At 40.7% G+C, this 22,859-nt stretch overlaps 1 protein-coding gene across 26 annotated transcripts in view; it reads right to left on the bottom strand.

Annotated features, from left to right (window-relative positions):
* Positions 1 to 22,859, bottom strand: part of SEC31A (SEC31 homolog A, COPII component) — a 98,446-nt gene that overhangs the window by 9,940 nt on the left and 65,647 nt on the right. For 13 of the 26 annotated variants that reach the window (XM_027773031.1, XM_027773029.1, XM_006151411.2 and 10 more), the window contains 7 exons: positions 19,874 to 20,047; positions 15,939 to 16,031; positions 15,092 to 15,215; positions 12,643 to 12,981; positions 7,365 to 7,403; positions 5,401 to 5,459; positions 3,708 to 3,971 (listed from right to left, as the gene is read on the bottom strand). In XM_027773031.1, coding sequence (XP_027628832.1) covers positions 3,708 to 3,971; positions 5,401 to 5,459; positions 7,365 to 7,403; positions 12,643 to 12,981; positions 15,092 to 15,215; positions 15,939 to 16,031; positions 19,874 to 20,047 — 1,092 coding nt within the window. The remainder of the gene's footprint in view (positions 1 to 3,707; positions 3,972 to 5,400; positions 5,460 to 7,364; positions 7,404 to 12,642; positions 12,982 to 15,091; positions 15,216 to 15,938; positions 16,032 to 19,873; positions 20,048 to 22,859) is intronic. The other 13 variants (XM_006151423.2, XM_027773041.1, XM_006151424.2 and 10 more) reach the window with 8 other exon arrangements.

The raw sequence follows: 22,859 nt of genomic DNA, 5'->3' as shown, positions 1-22,859 counted from the left end.
ATTTAACAGACACAGAAGATCTCATGTCTGCTAAATCCAGAAGCAAAAGATGGAAACCATGACCCCAGAGATGTGGACCAATGACTTAAAAGTAGTTAATAAGCTGATTCTTGAAGCCCTGAAAAGACCTGGAGAAGACCTGCTATTCTATTAACCATGATGCCTTCACTAGAATGTAAGAATGCTGAGGAAGGCTGTGTCTGAGCTGGGAAAACTCAAGGAGTTTCCTGGTGAAAGCAGTCATTTGGGAAAGACTACCAGGATGAAGCAGGTGCTAGCTGCCCAAGCTGATAGATATGAGCTACCAATTGAAAACCCTGTTTAAAATGTAGACTTTTAAATAGTGCCAAATAAAAAAGTCCTATTTGTGAGGTCAGCAGGTGGTATGGTGGTTAGGGTGCTGGATCCCACATGGTGGATCCACAGTCTGGGTCCCAGACTGGGCAGCAAGAAAAACATGTCTGGCATGTGTGTGTACCCAAAATCCCAAACAGAGAATGGAAGAGAAGGGATTGTAGCCCTGGCCATCCCCGAGAGACAAATTCTCACTTTCTCTGTCTCTCATGAAGAACTGAATGCGTCCTATGGCAAAAATCTGCAATAATGCAACAAGCAGATACATAATGGTTACATTGATGGACTCCATGTAGTTGACCATGGTTCAAGTCCTGGACCTGGCGGCTTGACACTCACACCGGGTGTGTGTGTGTGTGCGTGCATGCACAAGATCTTGAGAGGAGAATGGAGAAAGGACTGTGGCGTGGGCATCCCTCCTGGGGATAATTTCTCCCTTTCTGTCTCTCTGTGTCTTCCTGGTGAGTCAACATGCCCTATAGCAAAATTCTCTCCCCTCCAAAAAAAATCTGTAGTGATTTTTAAAAAAGCATCACAAATATATGTAAAATAACAACTTTGGAAAGGTAAAACATAGTAGAAACAAGACACTAAAACTAAGACTTGATTAAAGGGAAAGGAAGGGAAGACTCTCTTCAGGAAATTATATCAGAAGGATAAACAGTTAACCCACTAAGGGGGGAGGAAAAGCATTCCAGACAGAATAACATGTACAAAGGAAAAGTCATGACACAAGGGGATTGAAAGGAGGCCAGTGTAGCTGGAGTAGAGAGAGAAGAAGAAATACAAGCTGAGGCCTTCCAGAGAGTGTGCAATATTTTGGGCATTTTCCTGAGAACAATGGGAAGCTGTCATGTTTTAAGCAAATGTAAGACAAGACCAAATTAGAAATGGATCAAAGTAGACACTGGCAGACCCATTAGGAGGTTCTTGTACTGGTTTAGATCAGAGATGAGAGTAGCACAGACCAGACAGAAATGTAGAGAAGGAGGGACTCACGAAATATTTTAGAGTAAAACAGAGGGTAAGGGAAAAAGAGTATAAAGATGTTTCACAAATTTTTGACTGAATTCAACAGAAAAGATTATGGTGCCTTTTACCAAAACAGGAAACAAAGAAAGAAGACTAGGTTTGCAAAGAGCATGGATTAGGCTGTGGACAGGCTGAGGTGAGGGGCTCTAAGGCATCCAAAAAGGCTAGCAGCTGGACACACGGCCTGACTCAAAACTGTGCACCCCTGCCTCTCGACAGATCTGGTCTAGATGAGTAAGCGCCAAGGACACAGCCCTACCCAAAGGTGAATGACTGGGCAGCTTCCTAAAATGAGTAAGTCTGTCCTTATTGAAAAGAAAAAAATTCCTGTAATGTAATTGTGTGGAAAGAAGTAAGTCTTCCCATTCAAAGTATTTGCTTTTATGCAACTTTTAATGCTTAAAAATTCCTTAGGCAGGACAGGTGGCATGGTGATTAAGATGCTGAATTTCAACATGGCCCACTAAGGTTCAAGCCTGGACCTGACAGCTTGAGAATCATGTCAGGCACGTGAGCATGTGTGCCTAAGATCCAGAGAGGAGAATGGAAGAGATGGGACTGCGGAATGGCCATCCTCCCTTGGGCGTGGTGGGGTGGGGAATGAGACCCCCATCTCTCTCCAGCAAGTATACATGCCCTATGGCAAAAACCTAAAAAAAATAAAAAAGAAAGAAAAAAAAGAGAATTTCTTAGGCATAACTATCTCTCTCTTTTTTTCTTTAAGAATTACTTTATTTTGGGACCAGCAGTTGGCCTAATGGCTATGTCGCTGGACTCCTATGTAATCGAATATGGTTCAAGTCCCAGACCTGGTGGCTTAAACTCATGCCAGGCGCATGTGCATGAGTTTCCAAGATGCTGAGAGGAAGATGGAAGAGAAGGGACTGCGGGGTGGCCATCCCCCTGGGAGGTGATTTCTGGCTTTCTGTCTCTCTGTTTCTCTATGTGTTTCTGGCGAGCGCACACGCCCTACAGCAAAAACCTCTCCAAAAAAAAAGAATTACTTTATTTCATTTATTTACTTATTTTTTTAATTTGACAAGAGAGAGAGAAAAGAGAGAGGGAAAGTGAAAAAAGCCACCAGGTCTGGGACTCGACTGCATTGGGGCATGTGGGCGTTCAGTGCCCTTAACCACCATACCACATGGCGGCCCCTAACTCTCTCTTAATAGCAAAGCATACATTTGTGATAGAGTGGCAATCTTTACAAATTTGTCTTTAATGAGTCAAAGGCAAAAAGAGACAGTAGAACTGATTTTTTACCTGAGCAAGGGTTTGTTTCAACTCCTTATGTTAAACTCTGATCCAAGATAGGGTGCGTGTGTTTGCAGGAGAGACACAGACAGAGAAAGCAGGAAAGTGAGAATGCATCTGACCCCCCGGAGGGGATGGCCATGCCGCAATCCCCTCCATTTTCCTCTCAGGGTTTTGGGCGTGTACATTCATGTGCCTGGTGTGGGACCTGATCAGTATAGTTGGCCATATGGAATCCAGCTGCTTTAACAACCATGCCACCTGCTGGCCCCTAGTCCAAGTTCTTCACCTTTTATAAATGGATCAGAATATATCTTTGTGAGCTAGATGATGGTGCAGCAGGAAAATGCAACACTCTGCAAGGCGGACCCAGGTAGAAGAGTTCTAGGTTCATGATAGGATACCCTCGAGAGAGCCAGACATGTGAGTGCCTGTGATCCTGGCTGTCTGAGACTGAGGGTAGATTGTGGAGTCGAGACCTGGTTGGGGGGTGCTGTCTCTGTCTGTCTGTCTGCCTGCCTCTTCCTCATTCTCTTCATGGAATAAATAAACTTAAAACTAAAGTTTGTATGTCTGTCAGGTATATGGAACTGTGTTAAGACTTTTCAACATCTAGAACTCTGCCAACTAGTTGCTTGTGTATAAAAAGTAAGTAAAAATATCACCATCTGAAGCTAAAGCTACACTGTTCATTTTAAGATATAACTCACTACCTTTATAAAGAGAAAAACTTTTGGTTTTCGCTTAGCAAGCTCAGATGTGGAGATCATTCAAACCATCTTAAATTGTGCCTATTGACTAAGTCAAGTGACACATTGCGATTGCTAAGTCCAGTAAACATGTGCTAGCAAGTAAACCCTCTCCTAGAGAACCTGTTTTGTGGCCAAGTAACTGAAAAACAGCACACGCACACGATCAATCTTAAATCTGTTTAACACGTGTAAAGTTGAAAGAAACCAAGTTAAGATGTTCTTTAACTATGGTATAATTATAAAAGTCAACACATTAAAGAAAACACACTGAAACAGAGCCATCTTCCCATTCCCCTGCCACAGATTTACTGTTACCTGAATGGTATTTCCAATAGGAGCCCCCGGAGCACCTTCGATATTGGGCTTTGAGAAAGGCGGTGGCATGCCTGTCTGAGCAAGAGGCTGCTGTATGCCATGGAAGGGCTGGACGCCGGGAAGATGAGGCTGAGGGAAGGAGGCTTGGCTTGGCAGTGGTCCTGGAGCTGAAGGCTGTTGCTGGAGCATCTGTGACTGGGTGTCACCTAGCGGGTTCATGATTGGTGACGTGATGGGAACAGGAGGCATGAAGTTTTCAGGCATCTTTTAAGATATGGAAACAGAAGACACCGAGAGTAAGAATAAAAAGGACAGCAGTATTTACTCAACTTAAAATGAGGGAGTTAGACTCCATTTTACGAAATTTCCAACAGTAGTAGTACATTTTTTTTTAACATAATTTTATCCAGAATTCCAGAGCATAAAAGTAAAGACAATCTGTCTAAGAATAGGGAGCTCAAACCTGGACCCCTCAGTCTCACCTTGCACTCTCACACTTACCCCAATAAAGCGCAACCAAAACCATGGTAGTTTTGAAAGCTGATGTCAAAATCTAGAGAACTACGTCTAGCAATACTGAAATCAGATGTGCAAGTTGTATGTGTATTTAATGTGATGTAGATGTTAATACCCTTTCCAAGAAAAATAAGTAGATATTACTTGGCAATATCATCACACTAAAAATAGTAGATTATTTCTGATTTTGGGTTCCTTTGCTCATTTAATGTTTCTCAGTTTTATTTCATCACTATATTTGGAGGAAGTGAGTCACCTAAAAAAAGAAAGTAGAAAATGGCATGGAAAGAAAGAAGAATCTTATTTTATACTCTAACAGTTCACAATAATTATTGACATGTAAACAATGTTCAGTTGTAAAGCTATTTCTTCCTTCATATTATATGTGAAAAGACAAAAAGTCCAAAATATAATTACCATGATTACTGTAATGAAAATTATTTGTGAAGGGCCCGACATGTGGCATGGTGGGTGGGGTGCTGGACTCCTACATGGTCAGCCACAGTTTGAATCCTGGACCTGGTGGCTTGCTTTCTCACTTTCCTTCTCTCTCTGTCTCTCTCTGGTCAAATTAAAAAATAATGGGACCAGCAGTTGGTGTAATGGCTATGTTGCTGGACTCCCGTGTAGTCAACCATGGTTTGAGTTCCGGACCCAGTGGCTTAAACTCACGCCAGGTGTGTGTGCGAGTGTGCCCAGGATCCAAAGAAGAGGATGGAGAAGGGATTGCGGTGTGGCCATCCCCCTGGGGGGATTTCTCGCTTTCTGTCTCTCTCTGTTTTTCTGGCAAGTACATGTGTTCTATAGCAAAAACCTCTCCAAAATAATAATAATAATAATAACAAATAAAATTAAATAATTCTAAAAAAAAGAAAGATTTGTGAAGCCTGAAATTTTGTTTCTTGCTTTTCAAAGGAAGCCTGCTGCAAATTTATATCTTGCCTTCTAAAAGGACATTAATTTATAGTACCATTATCAGAGTAAGGTTTTGATGATAGTGTTTTCTACTTTTCTTTCTCTCCCCCTGGATTAGAAGATGCATGCTGAGATATTCTTTAAATGTATTAATCAATAAGATTTTGCCTTTAAAAGAGTCAGAGAAGTACGGTGTGTTTCAAGTAGCTATGGAGTGAACATAACATCTGTAGGTCACAAAATGGACACATTTTTCTAGTACCTTCTTCTTTTTGGGTACTCTGTTCAAAGCTGGAGGATCATTCCAACCATTCTGAGGACCTATAATGAGTAACAGAGAACATTTTCCTTTAGAATTCTGAAAGGAAATAAACAAAATAGAATCCTTTGAATACTTTGAAATTCTGTCTTAACCCTGAGATTACTGTCACTAAGGTTTTACCGGCTGAGCTGTGGGGATGGCCAGGTAGCCAACATATTCCTCTAATAAATATTAACAGGCCAGGCCTTGGCTGAAGAGGCAAGATTCCAAACATAATTTCCATTAAAAGTTGGAGTGGTGCTGAATTTAAGGACAGTGAAGTCTTAATGTCTACAATGGTATATAACCTCTATACTGGTATATAGTCTTCAAAGACCAGTTTATTATTTGCTTAGTAAAGAAAAAAGATAATAAGCCATCAAGTTTGCTAAAAAAGAAGTTTCTGGGGCTGGCCCTATAGCATAAAACAATTAAGTCTTTTGCTTAAGAAGCCATATTTTTCTCGGCTAAACTGCATTTCAAATGCAGCCCCACTGGCTTGAAAACCATGCCCAGGTATATTTGCAGGTATGCCCACAATTCCAGCCTGATGTAAAATAAAGGAAAAGAAGATTGTGGCATCACCATGCCCACTGGGGGCACTTTCACCATCTCCGGTGACTGCATATGCCTGCTGACGATTAAAAAAAAAAGCTTCCATCCAGTCAGCATACAAGAATCGTGGTTGTAGCAATCTATTTGATAATAGAATAATTTAACATAAGCAAATCAGCCACAACTGATATACATGGAAGACACACTTAAAATAGCAGAGCCCAGGGCCAGCAGATGGTCTGGTAGTAAAGATGTTGGATTCCCACATGGCCTATCGCAGTTTAAGTCCTGGACCCGGTGGCTTGCTTTCTCACACTTTCCCTCTCCCTCTGTGCCTCTCTCTGGTGACTTGAAAATAAATCAACAAAAATCAAATACATAATTATTTGAAAAATAACAAATAGAGCCTAACTATTTTGATTCTCTATGCCTTACAAATTACTTATAAAGTTGAAAAGTACATCCAAATATCTGAGCTAAGGTTTTCTATTAATGTCACCAACAAAATGACACTTCCCCCTACACAAAAGAAACCCCTTATCTCAAAGTGAAAAGTGGATATCAATAGCAGGACTCATTAAACATCTTAATGCAAATAAAGAAATAAATAAATGAAACAGACTGGAAATAAGAGGATAATTTCTAGATTGTAATAAATTATTTTTACATTTCACTAAGCATGAGTTTTGTTATCTTCTTTAGGGTACCAGATACCTGTTTAAGAAATTTTCGTGTGTATACATTCAAAGAAAAAAGATGATTCTCCTTGAAATATATTAAACATTTTTCAACATTTTAAATCGATATATACAATAGTAAATCACAACAAATTTATTAAGCAAGCCAGAGATTCTGTGATTCATGAATGTCACAAAAATTTTTTAAAATACGAATTTTCTCCCAACTACTCCATATTCATTTGCCTTGATTTTTAAGACAGAATTAATTTCCTACAATTTTATTAGCAGGTAGAATGCCAGTAAGACTCCAAGCACTCAAGGTAATTGTAATACATTACTCATATGCTGCTATATCTTACCAAAATTTAAAATTTCTGGTCACAGGTAGAATAATCATCCTCATTTCTCCCACCACCTTCTAGTTGCATCCAAATCTAAGACAATCTTGGTACAGTTATCATTAGGTCTATATACTGTAGATTGATTTTATGATTTAAAGCTATTTCTGTCATCATGTTCTAAAATTTGATCAGCTCTAAAATTTGATTCAATTAAGAAGTCAAACAAAAAGATAATACTGATCAGATATAAGATATCATTGTCTTGGAAGTTTCCATGCCTTATCGCTAATGTACATTGATTGTATTCAGATTCAAAGATTTCCAAAGATACATTTTATAACCAATTCACCTTCCAAAATAGGTGCCTGATCTTGGATAAACTGAATTTCTGTAGACAAAATATGAAAATGATTTAAATAGTATTACCAAAGACATTGTAAACTCTATTTCTCCTTTTAAAATCATTTATTCTCCCTCTATCAACCTCCAGGAAGAGAAACTAACTGTATAAGAAAATAAAATTTATGGGACCAGCAGTTAGTGTAATGGCTATGTTGCTGGACTCCCATGCAGTCGACTGTGGTTTGCATCCCGGACCCGGTGGCTTAAACTCACGCAGGGCACGTGTGTGTGCGTGCCCAAGATCCGGAGAGAAGAATGGAGGAGAAGGGATTGTGGTATGGCCATCCCCCCTGGGGGGTGATTTCTCGCTTTCTGTCTCTCTGTCTCTGTATTTCTGGCGAGCGCACGCACCCTATAGCAAAAAAACCTCTTCAAAAAAAAAGAAGATAAAACTTACTTTTTAACCAAGTCATATGAAATATCTTCTATCTAATTAAGAAAGTAATCAGTTTTGGAGTAAAGTGAATTCACTTAAGGTGTGTAAGATTTAATGAATTCTTACAGATTACTCTTTTCTTTTATTACCTGTTTCTTTTTAAGAAAATTTTATCTTTGGACCGGCAGGTGGCGTGGTGGTTAAGGGCGCTGGACTCTTACATGGCCAACCATGGTTTGAGTCCCAGACCTGGTGGCTTGCTTTCTCACTTTCCCTCTCTCTTTCTCTCTCTCTCTCACTCTGTCCTTTTCTGGTCAAATTTAAATAAATAAATAATAAAGGTAAATAAAAATAATCCTTTTTTTAAAAAAAGAAAATTTCATCTCTTCCTATTTAAAATAACAGTATTTCCCAAATTGTTTGCCTGGATTATTAATTTTTCTACTATCTGACCAATGATGCTCAGTAATATCACAGGAGATAGCACTTCCTGACATATTATCCCAATGTATCTTTTTTGGTATTACTCAAAGTTGTGAATCCAAACTAGCCAAGGATCTTGTTAAATGCAGGTTTTAGTCCATTAGGTACAGTGACAAAGCAGAGATGCTGTCCTTCCTGCCAGCTCCCAGGTGGCGTCATTGCTGCTGGTCCAACACTCTTTAAGCAGTGTGGAATTAAAGAAAAACAAGAGGACTTCTACGGTCCTGAAAAGTTCCATACTGCATTTGAGAAGACAAACATACTAAGAATGTATGGTGTGGTCACTTTTCACTGCTGGAGTTGGAAGGCACCAATGGTCTGCATTCTGGAAAAACTGTAATTCCAGGTTTTACATCAAAAATGAGCGTAACTGAGAATAGGCCCAAAGATATACACCCGACTCAGATGGTCCTCTCTGTAAGACTATTGAAATTTGCAGACTTAGCCCAAGTTTCCTGGAAATTACTGCTTCTCGTAAGAGAACTGAAACTTCTAGCAGCGGAAAAGAGAGAAGCAGATTGACAAACACACAGCAATCTCAAGTATCAAATATTTAGTGCCAGACCAGGGCCCAGTCTCAATCAAAAGTATGCCATGAAGGTCCATTATACACACTTCCGTGAACGTCACTATTTTCACTTGGCGAGGAAGCAACTAAGAGAATACAGCAATTAACACGGTGCAATTCAATCTGAGCTCTACTCAAGCACACGCCCTGAACTGTGAGGTGGGAGAGGTAATCCCACAGCTTAAAATCTCACTGTGTGGAATGTGCATCTAGTGTTTACTGACAGATGTTGTTCATATAATACTGCTCCTGAACCATGCCAACCAACTTCTTCATGTAGGGTTTAACTGAAGAGTGATCGTGGATAACTGACTATGAGTGTTTCCATTCAGACCTGAAATAATGACTTTATAAGCTTACAATCTAACTACCCGTGCAAGATACGACATTGTAACTCTGGAGTTTGTAACTGCCTGTGGAGCCCGTACCTGGCTAACAACAGAGGATTTAGTTGGCTTTCAACTGCTGACACACTCTAGTGCTAGACTCCAGTTTTCTGGGCTGAAGGGGCTAGTGCATTACAAATTTAAAAGAACCAGAACTACCTTGGGCTTGGCTCTCTTTTTTCAGAGAGTGGTCTCAGCAACACGCCCTCTCTCCCTGCCCCATGAGACCAAGGTAGGATGATGAGGACTGTCTTTCCTCTAACCTCTTGTTGCAGTGACTTAAGCCTAGAATCTTAACCCCTGGAGGGTATCCTGATTTCACAAACTATTGAATATCAGTAGCGCACAGAAGTCTGTGGAGCAACTTTTGTATAATCCCTTGGTAAAATGTCACCAAAGTCATAGTGAAATCAAACTCAGAGTTAGGAGTAAAACTGGAGAACTGAGTGAGTAGTCTGAGTAACTCGAGGGAGGGAGGTCTGGTGAACAGAAGATCAAAGCTGTAGAATAATCAAATCCCTTCCCCCAGAATGAGTGGATAAACCAAAGGCAGTATGTACATACAATAGCACATTACTCAGCATTAATGAGGAAAGAAATTCTGATATATGCAACTACATGGATGAACCTTAAAGACATTATGCCATGTAAAGTCAGTCAGACATAGGGACCAGCAGATGGCATTAATGGTTACATTGCTGGATTCCCACATAGTCAATTGCAGTTTGAGTCCTGGACCTGACAGCTTAAAACTCACATTGGGCACGTGTGCGTGCATGCCCAAAATTCCGAGAGGAGAATGGAGGAGAAGGGGTTGCGGTGTGGCAATCCCCATTGGGAGGGTGATTTCTTGCTTTCTGTCTCTCTCTATCTCTCCAGTGAGCACACACACACACCCTATAGCAAAAATCTCTCCAAAACAGATAGATAGATACATACATACATACATAAAACAAGTCAGACATATAAGGACAAATACCACTTGATTCCAGTAAGATGAGGTACCTGGAGTATTCAAATGTATAGAAAGTGGTTATTGGAGGCTCAGGGGAATGGGGTGTTACCGTTTAATACTGAAACAGAGGTTAAGTTTGGGGTGATAAAGTTCCACAAATGGAAAGTGGTGATTGTAGCACTATGTGAATATACTTAATGTCACTGAACTTTACACTTAAAAGTGGTCAAAATGGTACATTTTACTATCTACATTTCGCCATAATAACAACTTTCATACATAAATGGATGTCAAAAAGTTCATGAAAAACAGAATTAAAGTATGACTTTAGAGTTGACTCGAGTCTGGTGGTTAAGGATGGATCTCACATAGCCAACTGTGGTTTCTGAATAAAATTCTGAGGCCTTCATTTGAAAGTGCTCTCCCTTAAAAATAAGCACACATGAAACTAGGGATTTAAAAAACTAAATGGGGACCAGCAGATGGCATAATGGCTACATTGCTGGACTCCCATGTAGTCAACTGCGGTTCGAGTCCCGGATCCAGTGGATTAAACTCATGCCGGGAGTGTATGCGTGCTTGCCCAAGATCCCGAGAGGAGAATGGAGGAGAAGGGATCGCAGTGTGGCCATCCTCCCAGGGGGTTATTTCTCACTTTTAGTCTCTCTGTCTGTCTGTCTTTCTGGGGGATGCACGTGCCCTATAGCAAAATCATCTAAAAACAAAAACAAAACAAAAACGTTAAACAAAACCCAAAACTCCCAGAACAAAAAACACAAACTTGTAAATGTTTAAAAAGTATCCCACTTATTCTAGGTGGTCAAACAGGGGTAGTTTCTTGCTGTTCTGTGTTACCACCATGGAGATGCTGCTGGATTATCATGACAAAGGCTGTGCTGCTTCACACTAGGATGAGGAAAAGCCTATTTCCCTTGCCTCTGATCTGCCATGCTGTCCACAGTGTACTCAGTAAGGCCACCTCCTGACCAATCTTCAGTAAGTACCACTTTGACTATATCACTCAGCAGTTCAAACTCCTTGACTAGAACCTTTTTTCTTACTGTATAAAGGATAAACTCCTTGCCCTGGCACTTAAGGCTCTCCAAGATTTTATGTTCCAACCGATAACAAAGCTCTTTGTTGTCCACTAGCCTGTTCTGTCCTTTTAGGCGCCCCATCTTGGTCTGGGGTTATTCTGATCCCAGTCTAAGCAGGTACTCACTAGGAATTTACTAAAATTTACTAAATGAGTGCTTTGCTGATTTATTAACATTACTTTCTCTGAGCCCTGTGCACATAATTTTGTAGTTCATTAGAAGAAAGCTTGCAAATTGGTAATGTCTGTCAGGAATTTATCCACTGGACAGCTGGAATTTTTAAAACATGAACAAAATCATGATCGGAGACACATTAGAACAAAGACAGAATTTTCAGTCACAATTAATTATATAAACCCAAACAAAATTTTTAGGAAATCCAAAAATAAGACATGCTAAAGCTGTTACTGTAAAGAGACTGGTCACATGCAAGAGGTAACGAGGCAGCCAGCAAGGTGCATGCCGACAACTAGCTTCATCTGCGTCTACATATTATTACAGCTACTGCTTTTCAGCCAAGTTAGAATATTCTGTTACTTTGTATGTAGAAAAAGACTAATCTCTTGACCAAATACACTACTTTAGGGGAAAAAAAATACCCAGGCAAATAATTTAGTGTAGACTAAAAGTAGCAAACACCCAGAACAGGGTTGCTAAATGACCTTTGTAATTTCTATGCTGTGTGTTTTCTACTGATCACATCCAGACTAGACTATCTAGTGCAGAAGAATGAACATGGCCTTTGAAGACCAAGAGACCAGGGTTTGCACCTCAACTTGGGGTTCACCACGGTGTGATCCTGAGAACATTATGTAACTCAGTTTCCTCATCTACAATTATTTTAAAAAAGAATTATTCCTACTTCTTGAGGTTGTGACTTACATGAGAAAATATATCAAATATGTCCAACATTAACTCAATAAACCTGGTTCTTCCCTACTTCCCTGTGCCACGTTTTAAGTAGAAACTGACTTGAGTGCATGCTACCTCTTTCACCTAGGGAAAAAAAAAAACACAGGACATACTTTTTTGCTCAAGTAAAGAAATAAGTGTCATCTAAATCTGATCCCAACCACCACTTATCTTGCCAATTAATTTCTTATCACTTATTTTAAGTTCAATGGCAGATTATACACTCCTACCCTTTTGAAGTTCTAAAGCTTTCATCATTTAGCAACTGAAGTTTATTGTGGGAGAAAAACAAAATCACGCTTTTAGAAATAGTTTTAGAATTTGTTACTAAAAACTCAGTCAATGCCTCACACTACTCAGTTTACAGTTAGAAATAACATCCCTTCATCTACCCATCTGTTCATGAAAAAACGGAGAGAGCCGAACAAAACCCCCTTCAAGCGCAGACCTGTTCTCTGGGATGCAGGCAGCTCACTGGCAGCAGGCAGTGTACCTGTTGTTCCAGGAGGCAGCGCATAAGCTGAAGATGATGGTGGAGCTCCTGGTCCGCCATGCTGGAAGGATGCTCCAGGGGGAGGAGGAGGAGGGAGAGAAGCAGCAGAGCTGGAGGTAGGTGAGGTTTGGTGCTGTGCTGGGTACAGCTGAGACTGCCCAGAATAGGAGGAAGAGGGAGGTATGTAAGGGGTGTTAGGGTAAGCGGTTGAAGCAGGAGGAGCAACAGGCTGCTGAGGTCGGTACATGGCTGACCCCCCTGATCCGAAGGAATACTGCTGGGCTTGTTGATAAACTACACCAAGGAGAAGAAACAGAAATGGTAATTAGTTTCATGTTTATTCAAACAAGAGAAAAATAAACAAAAAATTATCTCATCCTATGGAAATGACTTTAATCATTCTTATAATAATGAGGTACACCCCCAAACTAATGCCAATAACATGCTATGCTTTGGAGGCTCAGATGTCCTAAATATATTAAAGTCATTAGATCTAATATTTGAAAATGGCCATCCTAGATTGCCGCTAGTTGTGACAGTTTTTAATCACTGAGGCTGGCAGGTGTCATGGTGGTTAAGGGCACTGAAATCTCATGTAGTCGACCATGGTTCGAGTCCCAGACTTAGTGGTTTGCTTTCTCACTTTCTCTCACTCACTCTGTCCCTCTGTGGTCAAATTAAAAATAAATTAAGTAAATAAAATTAAATAAAATAATTCTTTTAAAAAATTCCATCATTAACCCTAAGAGCTACAAGAATGACACTGACACTTTTCTGTGAAGACTACCGTGATACCTACTAACCAGCAGGTGAAACTGTGTAGGAGGGATATATCTGAAACACATCCTTTTACAGAACAAGTGATATGGAATTTGGAAGCAGACCAAGACCTCCCTCCCCATAACGAAGTGGGGGGGGGGTGACAGCCTGTGGTCTCGTGGTTAAATGAGCCAGATTCCACAGGGCCAATACTGCAGTTCAAGTCCTAGACCTGGGGGCTTGACAAGCACACCAAGTGCATGTGTACATGTGCCCAAAATTCTGAAAGGAGAAAGAAGAGAGGAGAAGAGATTGTGGTGTGAGCACTCCCAGGAAGTGGGGATGCATTCTCCTCTCCTCTGGCAAACATAAGCTTCCTCTAACAAAAAAAAAAAAAAAAGGGAATAAAACAAAACATAGGAACTATAGGACAGTACTACATTTTTTGAAATAAATAGCTTTCGTAATATCTAGTAAAAGCATCAGCTTCTTGACTTCTGAGTTTTGAGCACAGGTCTAGGTTGATTAAGAGTTAACTCTCTATGAACTCTGACAAAACTAGGACTATGTGGTATTTTACATACAGTAGATAACTGGTAAATAACCAATCAGGTAAGGCAGCAGCTGATGTTTTAATTCAAAGATCTAAGATGAGGGCGCTCTTAACGCCAACACGACCTGCAAGATTGAGCATGGGTACAAAGCTCTACAGAGACAACCGAGTGGAACTGTGCCTGTTTCTCATCAGCACTCTGGGGACAGCACTTGCAGTGAGCACCCAAGTGAAAGCTTGGATCACATTTGTATTCATATTAAAATTAGTTCTTACTAGGCAATGGCCTCTTGTTTTTGTAATGGTGGTTTAGTCTTACAATTTCCCACTTTGAGACTTTATTTATTTTTGTTCTTAATTAATATTTTGAAATGGTGGTGATCTTTTACTTTCCAAGTGCAACTATTTTCTAAAAAAAAAAGAAAAACAACAACCACAAATGGAAGGTGGACAAAGGTTGAAACTCATAGATTGTACATTTGGAATATACACTTATGTGACTTTGGCTGGTAACGAGGCATCAATGTAGGTTCACTGACTGTAACTAATATACTAATGTGGTGTGGGATGTAGCCAGTGGGTAAAGTTGTATATATGTGAGAACTTTGAATTTTCAGCTCAATTTTGATGTGGACCTTAAAACTGCTCTAGAAAACAAAACCTACTGTATGTAAATAGATAACTGAATAAGACAAAAAAACAACCACACATGCCCCTTGGGACCACTTTCCAAAAGTAATTTGTGTTATCTTGCTTGAAAAAAAAAAAAGGACATATACCAAATAATTTCTAAAATTCTCTATTTTAAATAGAAAAATCATGGGACTCTCTCTTTAGTAAGTCCTAAGTCATGGCTCAGGAACAAAAGCCAACTGCTCTGAGCAAAGCCACATGGAGGTAATTCTTAGCACGCTGATTCAGGACTCTTATCAGGGAGACTGTATTTCTCTACAGCAGGGACTCATGTCCCATGTAGCATGATTCTTACTTTGTCAAACTGATTTGGCCATGGCTTTGGAGTGGCAAAGGTAAATGGTTATTACACTGGCTAAGCTGTGCGGCTATGAAGGCCATCGGGGTTGCAGGACTTACGCTGTGGCTGTGGATAAGGTGGTACCTGGGTGTGTACATGGCCTGGAGATGTGGGAGGCTGGGCAGCAGCATTTGGGTTAACATTCCCGTGCATTAGGAAACCTGGAGGTGGAGGATTTTCTCCCTAGGAAATGAGAATATGGTAAAAAAGGAGGATTAGATTTGGACCTAACAATCTTACCAAATGGACTTATAATCTCTGAAATGGAATTCTGTTTATTTAAAAAAAACCAAACAAACTTGACTGCATAAGACAGACTGCATTTTGCATATTCTATCTTCCTCAAAACACATGTTTTGTGCAACACATTCTGAATGATTTAAAGATCAGACAAGCCCAAAGTAATAATTGGAATGAACGGCAATAGATGCTAACATCCTCATAAAACTGTGCTGATCATATTTATAGGTCACCAGGATTTTCCACCTCTACTAATTTCCATCCACTACTCCATACTCTGGAAATATAAGTGCCATAAAGGGAACTTTCATGTGTCTTCAATTTCTGCGATGCTAAAAAAGGACCAAAAAAAAAAAAAAAAAAAAAAGGACAAAAAAATCTTCAGTGAAATCAGATTTAAACCTTTGTTAGAACCTTGGTTGATGTTTTTTTCTAGTTCAAGTCAATTTATAACTAAAAAAAAAAAAAGAAAAGGTGGGATAAGGAAGGAAATTAACTGTGCTAAAAAAAGCTTCTTGCATCCTAAAAGCATTAAAATGCAATGAGCAGGCAGAGATGGATGGGGTAGGGTGGGGTGGGGGAACTTGAGGGAGGGGTAAAGAACATTTAACTATAAGTACTTAGGTGAGCAAAGTCTTGCTCAGAGAGGAATAATGAAGGATATACCTGTGTGTCAGAGGGAGAGGCTGCAGGTGGATGGCTGGGAAGGGCAGTAGGAGTTTTGTTACTCCAGGTAGTGACAGTAGGGGCAATTCTAACCTGAATTGAACAAAGAAACACCAATCACAGAAAATAAAAAATAAAAATGTTAAAAGAAGAATAAGGCGGGAAAAAAAAATTAATAGCCAAGATGCAAAGCCAAAAAAGAGCAGCAAGGTAACATATTAGGCAGGTGATTGCTTTCAGGGTGGCTGGGATTTCAAAGGGAAAACAGTCAAAAAAAAAAAAATGGTAAAGAAGCAGAGGGAAAAAAATCAATATGAAAACCTAAATCAAACCACAAGAACAACGGCATTCAAGCATCAGGAATAGGCAGGGAAGGTGAGGTCCTGTAAGTAGGGAAGGAAAGACATTGCAAAAAAGGGTAACTGAGTAAAAGGGTAAATCAGAAGCACTAATAATATTCATGCTACTATTAATTTGCAAAGATATTATTTAAGCTCTCATTTCTAGATTTCGTTAGGGCCACGAAAATCCTATTAGTCCCGTACAAGGCTCATTAAAAAAAATCACTCACAAAATACTGGAATTGAATATTAAAGATCATCCCCTCGGATTCCCCACCCTTTACCACTGAGAAAACAAGGTCCAGAGAAGTGAAGGGGCTTGCCAATGTCCACATAACTCACTGTGATCAAGCGAGGACTGATTCCAGGACTCCTGATTCCCAGGTCAGGGTTTTCTATACTACACCATATTGCTTACTCTGGAGTCAGCAAGTTTAGTGGTTTTTAATTTTCATATATATTTTCTTTAAACCATTGAAATTCGGTTTGTCAAGAAATCTTGGTAGAGGGACCAGCAGTTAGCGTAATGGCTATGTCACTGGACTCCCATGTAGCTGACTGCGGTTCGAGTCCCGGATCCGGTGGCTTAAACTCACGCCAGGTGCTTGTGCTCTCATAGGGAGTAAATATTCTCCTCTTCCAAGGTGGAGCTTGCCTTGATTCAGCACCCTTTGAGACAGCCTGGTCTACCAGCAGGTGCTTCAGAGTTCTAATCCCAACTTGGCCATTAACTAGTCAGGAAGTGCTGAGGAGTTAATGCCCTGTGTCTTAAAACTTGACATCTCTGCCTCTCCAGTTTCCTGGTCATTATCTGATCTGCCCCACCTAAGTCACAGCCTTTTTTTTCCTCAGAGGTTTTTGCCTTAGGGTGGATGGTGGGGTGCAGACAGAGAGGGAAATTGCCACAATCCCTTTTCCTCCCTTCTCCTCCAGGGATCTCAGTTACAAACGCACACACGACTGGCATGAGTTTGAAGCCACTGGGACCAGGACTCCAACCATGGTCAGGCCAATGGATGTCTAGGGACGAAACCACTACACCACCTGCCGGTCCCTGTCATTGACTCTCTAAAGCCAGTATAATCTCCATGAAATGGGGAACTTAGTCTATTTTTGTTCAACAACATACCTGGATGGCTAGAACAATGCTAAGTACTCATCGTAGGGTCTCAATAAATCTAAGTCAAGTGAATGAAAAAAATTTTTCTAATTAAGTTGTATCCAAACGTAAATTATGCTGATTAAGTAACAACCAAAAGTACAACCGACAATAGTATGAGTTTTTTAGCTTTTTACAATTTTATATTTACTTCTATTATAATAAAATATTTTAAAAAGCCCCTGTCAATCCTATCAGCAATGTGTTCTATTTTGAAATAAGCAGAGTATTTGTTGAGTTGATACCAACCAAGACCATTATTACTTAAGGAAAAAATATTTTCATTTAAGGACTTGAGGATTACCTATTGGTTTGGAAATCTATCAATAAGTTTTTTACATGAAATAGTAAAATGCAATAAGAAGACACATTTATGCCACCAAACATTTGGTAATTTAATAAAAGTAAGTAAAATTAAATAAAAATGGTCAAGACTTTTCATTTTCCCCATGACCTACAATTTCCTAAACCTTTAGTCATTTGTTTTTCTTTAACAGTCAAATATACAAAAGAAAAGCTGTATCCTGGATACCCTTTACATGTAGATACATGTAAATCTATACTAATAATTCAGAAAATAATACTCAAAAATAAGATTCTTTTCTAAAAACATTTTATGAAGTTAAAAACGGCAAATCATGAGTCAGCAGATGGTGTAGTAGTATGTCACTGGACGCCCACATGGCCAACTGCTTTTTTTTTTTTTTTGGAGAGATTTTCACTGTAGGGCGCGTGCGCTCGCCAGACAGACAGAGAGAGACATAGAGACAGAAAGCGAGAAATCACCCCCCAGGGGGGATGGTCACGCCGCAATCCCTTCTCCTCCATTCTCCTCTCGGGATCTTGGGCACGCACGCACACGCACCCGGCGTGAGTTTTAAGCCACCGGGTCCGGGACACGAACCGCGGTCGACTACGTGGGAGTCCAGCGACATAGCCATTACACTAACTGCTGGTTCCCGCCAACTGCTTTTTGATTCCTGATCCTGGTGGCTTGAAACGCGCCGGGCACATGTGCATGCATGCCCAAATTCCTGAGAGAATGGAGGAGAAGGGATTGTGTCATGGCCATTTCCCTGGGAGGAGGGGATTTCCCACTTTTCCTCTCACTGTCTCTGTCTCTCTCTCTGGAGAGTACACACACCTTAAGACAAAAATCTCTACACCCCCCTCCCCCCAAAAAGGCAAATCACTGGCAAGACTGTTCCTGCTACTTCCTTACAGCTGTTAGATCCAACAGAAGATTCAAGAACAGATATACATTGTAAGGAAAGTTTCAGTAATAGGGAACAAGAACGAACCTCCCGTATATGTATAGACTATATGTCACCAGATTAAAGGAATAAGTTCAAAAAGTAGATCATAAATACTGATATAAAGAATTTAGAGGGGACCAGCAGTTAGCGTAATGGCTGTGTCGCTGGACTCCCATGTAGTTGACCATGGTCTGAGTCCCGGACCCAGTGGCTTGAACTCATTCCGGGTGCGTGTGTGTGCGTGCCCAAGATCTCGAGAGGAGAATGGAGGAGAAGGGACTGCGGCATGGCCATCCCCCCTGGAGGGTGATTTCTTGCTTTTACCTCTCTGTCTCTCTCTGTCTTTCTGGCTGGCAAGCGTACGTGCCCTATAGAGAAAACCTGTGCAAAAAAAAAAAAAAAAATCAGAAAGTAGGAGCTGGCAGATGGTGTTGCAGTTAAGGTGCTAGACCCCAACATGGCTGACTATGGTTTGAGTCCTGGACCTGGTGGCTTGCTTTCTTACTAACCCCCAACCCCCGCCCCCATGGTCAAATTAAAAAATAGTAACAATAAATAAAATTAATAAAGTAATTCTTCTTTTTTTTTTTTTGGAGAGGTTTTCGCTACAGGGCGTGTGCGCTCACCAGACAGACAGAGAGAGACATAGAGACAGAAAGCGAGAAATCACCCCCCCAGGGGGGATGGTCATGCTGCAATCCCTTCTCCTCCATTCTCCTCTCGGGACCTTGGGCATGCACGCACACACTCCCGGCGTGAGTTTTTTAAGCCACAGGGTCTGGGATGCGAACTGCGGTCGACTATGTGGGAGTCCAGCGACATAGCCATTACGCTAACTGCTGGTTCCCAATAAAGTAATTCTTTAAAAAAATCTAGAAAGTAGAACTACTAAAACAATGTACTGTCGGGGCTGGCAGGTGGCGTGGTGGTTAAGGTGTCTGGACTCCCACATGGTTGACCATGATTTAGTCCTGGACCTGGTGGCTTGCTTTCTCACAGTCCACCTCTCTCTCCCTGTCTCTCTCTGATCAAATTAAAAAATAATAAAATAAAATAATTTTTAAAAATGTACTGTCTAGTTTTTCTACATCAGAGACATTCTCTGGCCCACGTAACCAAAACCACCCAATTAACAGACATACGTAAATGTTCCTACTTCATCTGAGACATATCACTCACATGGGGATAATATTGTTGAGTTTGCACTCTTGGCATCTGTGGGTGGCCAGCAACTGGTCCAGGCCTGCCCTTAGGCAGCTGCTGCCTCTCGTAAGGAATCTTGGTTGATTCTGGTCCTGGTCCAGGCTCTCCTTGTGCTCGACAAAGTCTATCACGAAGCTGTACGATGTCCGGCTGTAGGAAATGATGAGAGGGAATGGTGAGTCTACTTAACGACCTCACAGTATGCACACTGCCTGAAGACCACCGACCACTCAGGAGAGCCCTTCTTCCACATGCATACAACAGTCTCTGACATTCGAGGATATGACATCACGATTTCTAATACTTAAGACTGGGCACCAAAGGTCCAAACTGGGTAAGCTATAATTTAATTGAGGTGGGGATTTGAATTATGAATTTCATATTCATGGTGAGTATGAAAGATCAATGTCACTGTAACCATTTCTCTTTTGTTACTGTCTTCTGGGTTAAGTTACACTCATGAATCACAAAACCACTTTAAAAAATACAATTTAGGGGCCAGCAGGTAGTGTGGTGGTTAAGGGTGCTGGGCTCCAACAAGGCTCACTGTGGTTCGAGTCCTAGATCTGGCAGATTGCTTTTTTACTTTCTCTCTCTCTCTGTCACTCTAAAATAAATAAATAAATAAATAAAGTTAAATTAAAAAAATATTTAAAAAATACAATTTAAAAGGGCATTAAAAGAGAATAAACTGCTAAAGATGGTGATAAAAGGAAATGGTGCTCTAAGATAGAAATGAAAATTATTATTTTTTAAAAGAATTATTTTATTTAACTGTATTTTATTTACCTATTTATTTATTTTAATTTGACCAGAGAGGTACAGAGAGAGAGAGAGAAAGAGAAAGAAAACGTGAGAAAGCAAGTCGCCACGTCCAGGACTCGAACCATGGTTGGCCATGTGGGAGTCCAGCGCCATTAACCATTACGTCACCTGCTGGCCACCAGAGAAATGAAAATTACTAAAAACAAAAAAACAAAAAACCAAGGGGGAACAGCTGGTGTCATAGTGGTTAAGGTAGCTGGATCCCACATGGGTGACTATGCTGTTCAAGTCCTGGACCCAGGTGCACATATGTGAGTGCCCCAAATCCTGAGAGCAGGTAGAGAAGAGGGGATGACAGTGTGGTCTCCTTGGGGGTACTTTCTCTCTCTCTCTGCAGTGAGTGCACACACCCTACAGCAAACTAGGGAAAAAAATTGCGGGGAGGAGCTAGCCCCATACTCTAGTGGTTAAGGGAGCCAGATCCCACATGGCTGACCATGGTTTGAATTCTGGCCCTGCTGGTTTGAAAAACACACTAGTCACAAATCCCAATAAGACAGAGAAAGCAAGGAGAAGGGAATGCGGCATGACCACACTGCATTGGGAGGTACTTCTCCCTCACCATCCCTGGCAAGTACACGTTTTCTGCCAATTAAAAAAATAAATTTTGAAATAAAGAGAAAAATGTCAAATTCAGACCTGTAACTTTTGCACATGCACTCTCAAACACGTGTATACGTACTGTAAGTATTAACAAATAACAAAAAAGCAGTATGTTAAAAGTATTTCAGCAAGAAATTTATGCTTTACCTTTTAAGTTATACATTTCCATAAATTTATAGGGGTTTGAAGGGGTCATTTAAACTTTTTTTTTTTTTTTTTAAATTATCAGAGCATGTGTGTGCTTGCCAGGGAGAGACAAGAGACAGAGGGAAAAAAGACCTTTCAATGGGGTGTGATCACTTCACAATACCTTTTCCTCCATGCCTCTTTACTGTCAGGATTTTGGGCACACATGCACATATACCCAGAGGGTTTTTTAAGCCACTGTGGTAGGATTCAAATTGTGATCATTCATTGTGGGCTCCAGCTCCCTTAATCACTATGCTATGGAGATGGCCCTAAACTGATTTTATGATTCATTTATTTTGGGGCCATCGGATGGCACTCAGGCACTGGGCTCTCACATAGCTGACAGCAACTGGTGGTTGAAAAGCACACCAGGCGTGTACCTAGAGAAGAAGAGACTGTAGCATGGTGTCCCCCTGGGGGTTGATTTCTTGACTTTTTTTAAACAACTATTTTATTTATCTTTATTTATTTATTTTAATTTGACCAGTGAGGGACAGAGAGAGAGAGAGAGAGAGCGAGCAAGCTGCCAGGTCCAGGACTTGAACTGTGGTCCAGAGCCCTTAACCACCACGCCACCTGCCAGCCCCTTGACTTTTTCTCTCTCTGTTTCTCTCTCTCTCTCCAGCAACCACTCATGCCCTAGGGCAAAAACCTTAAAGAAAAAAAGTAAGAGAGAGAGTAAGACAGACATAGAGAGACAGCATCCTCAATGAGGTCTGGATATAGTGATCAGTTCCCAGCTTCAGCCAACCCTGGGTCATGGGTACACATGTGCCTGGTGTACTCAGGGAGGTCTTGGAACACAAACCTGGACTCCTCCACATGTTAATCTTACAGAGCATCGCATCACATTTTACTGCCATGCCAACATCTGGGCCACCGTGTAAACATTTTGGGTATACATAATGGCCTTTCATGGGGGAGAATTTATACTATAATAGTATCACAAAGTCTCACAACATATTCCACAGAAAATTCAAGGTCTATTGAGATAAACAGGAAGAAATATATAAAAATTATGCTTTTTTCAGGATGAGCAGATGGTGTAACAGTTATGTTGCTGGACTCCTGCGTAGTCAACTGTGATTCGAGTTCCAGACCCGGCAGTGTAAAACTCATGCCAGGTGTGTGTGCCTGTGTGCCCAAAATCTCAAGAGGAGAAGGGACTGCGATGTGGCCATCCTCCCAGGAGGTGATTTCTCATCTTCTCTCTCTCTCTGGCGAGTACAGGCAACATACATAAAAAAATCTCTCTTAAAAAAAAATGCATTTTTACATGAAGACTGTTCTTTAAAGCTCAAAGAAAAGCATGAAAAATAATGTACAGAAACCGTATGTGATTATA

This window comes from Tupaia chinensis, unplaced genomic scaffold (assembly GCF_000334495.1).
Source record: "Tupaia chinensis unplaced genomic scaffold, TupChi_1.0 Scaffold000318_1, whole genome shotgun sequence".
Taxonomy (NCBI): Eukaryota; Metazoa; Chordata; class Mammalia; order Scandentia; family Tupaiidae; genus Tupaia; species Tupaia belangeri.
The sequence above is the reverse complement of the archived record's forward strand: the minus strand, read 5'-3'. Positions and strand labels throughout refer to the sequence as shown.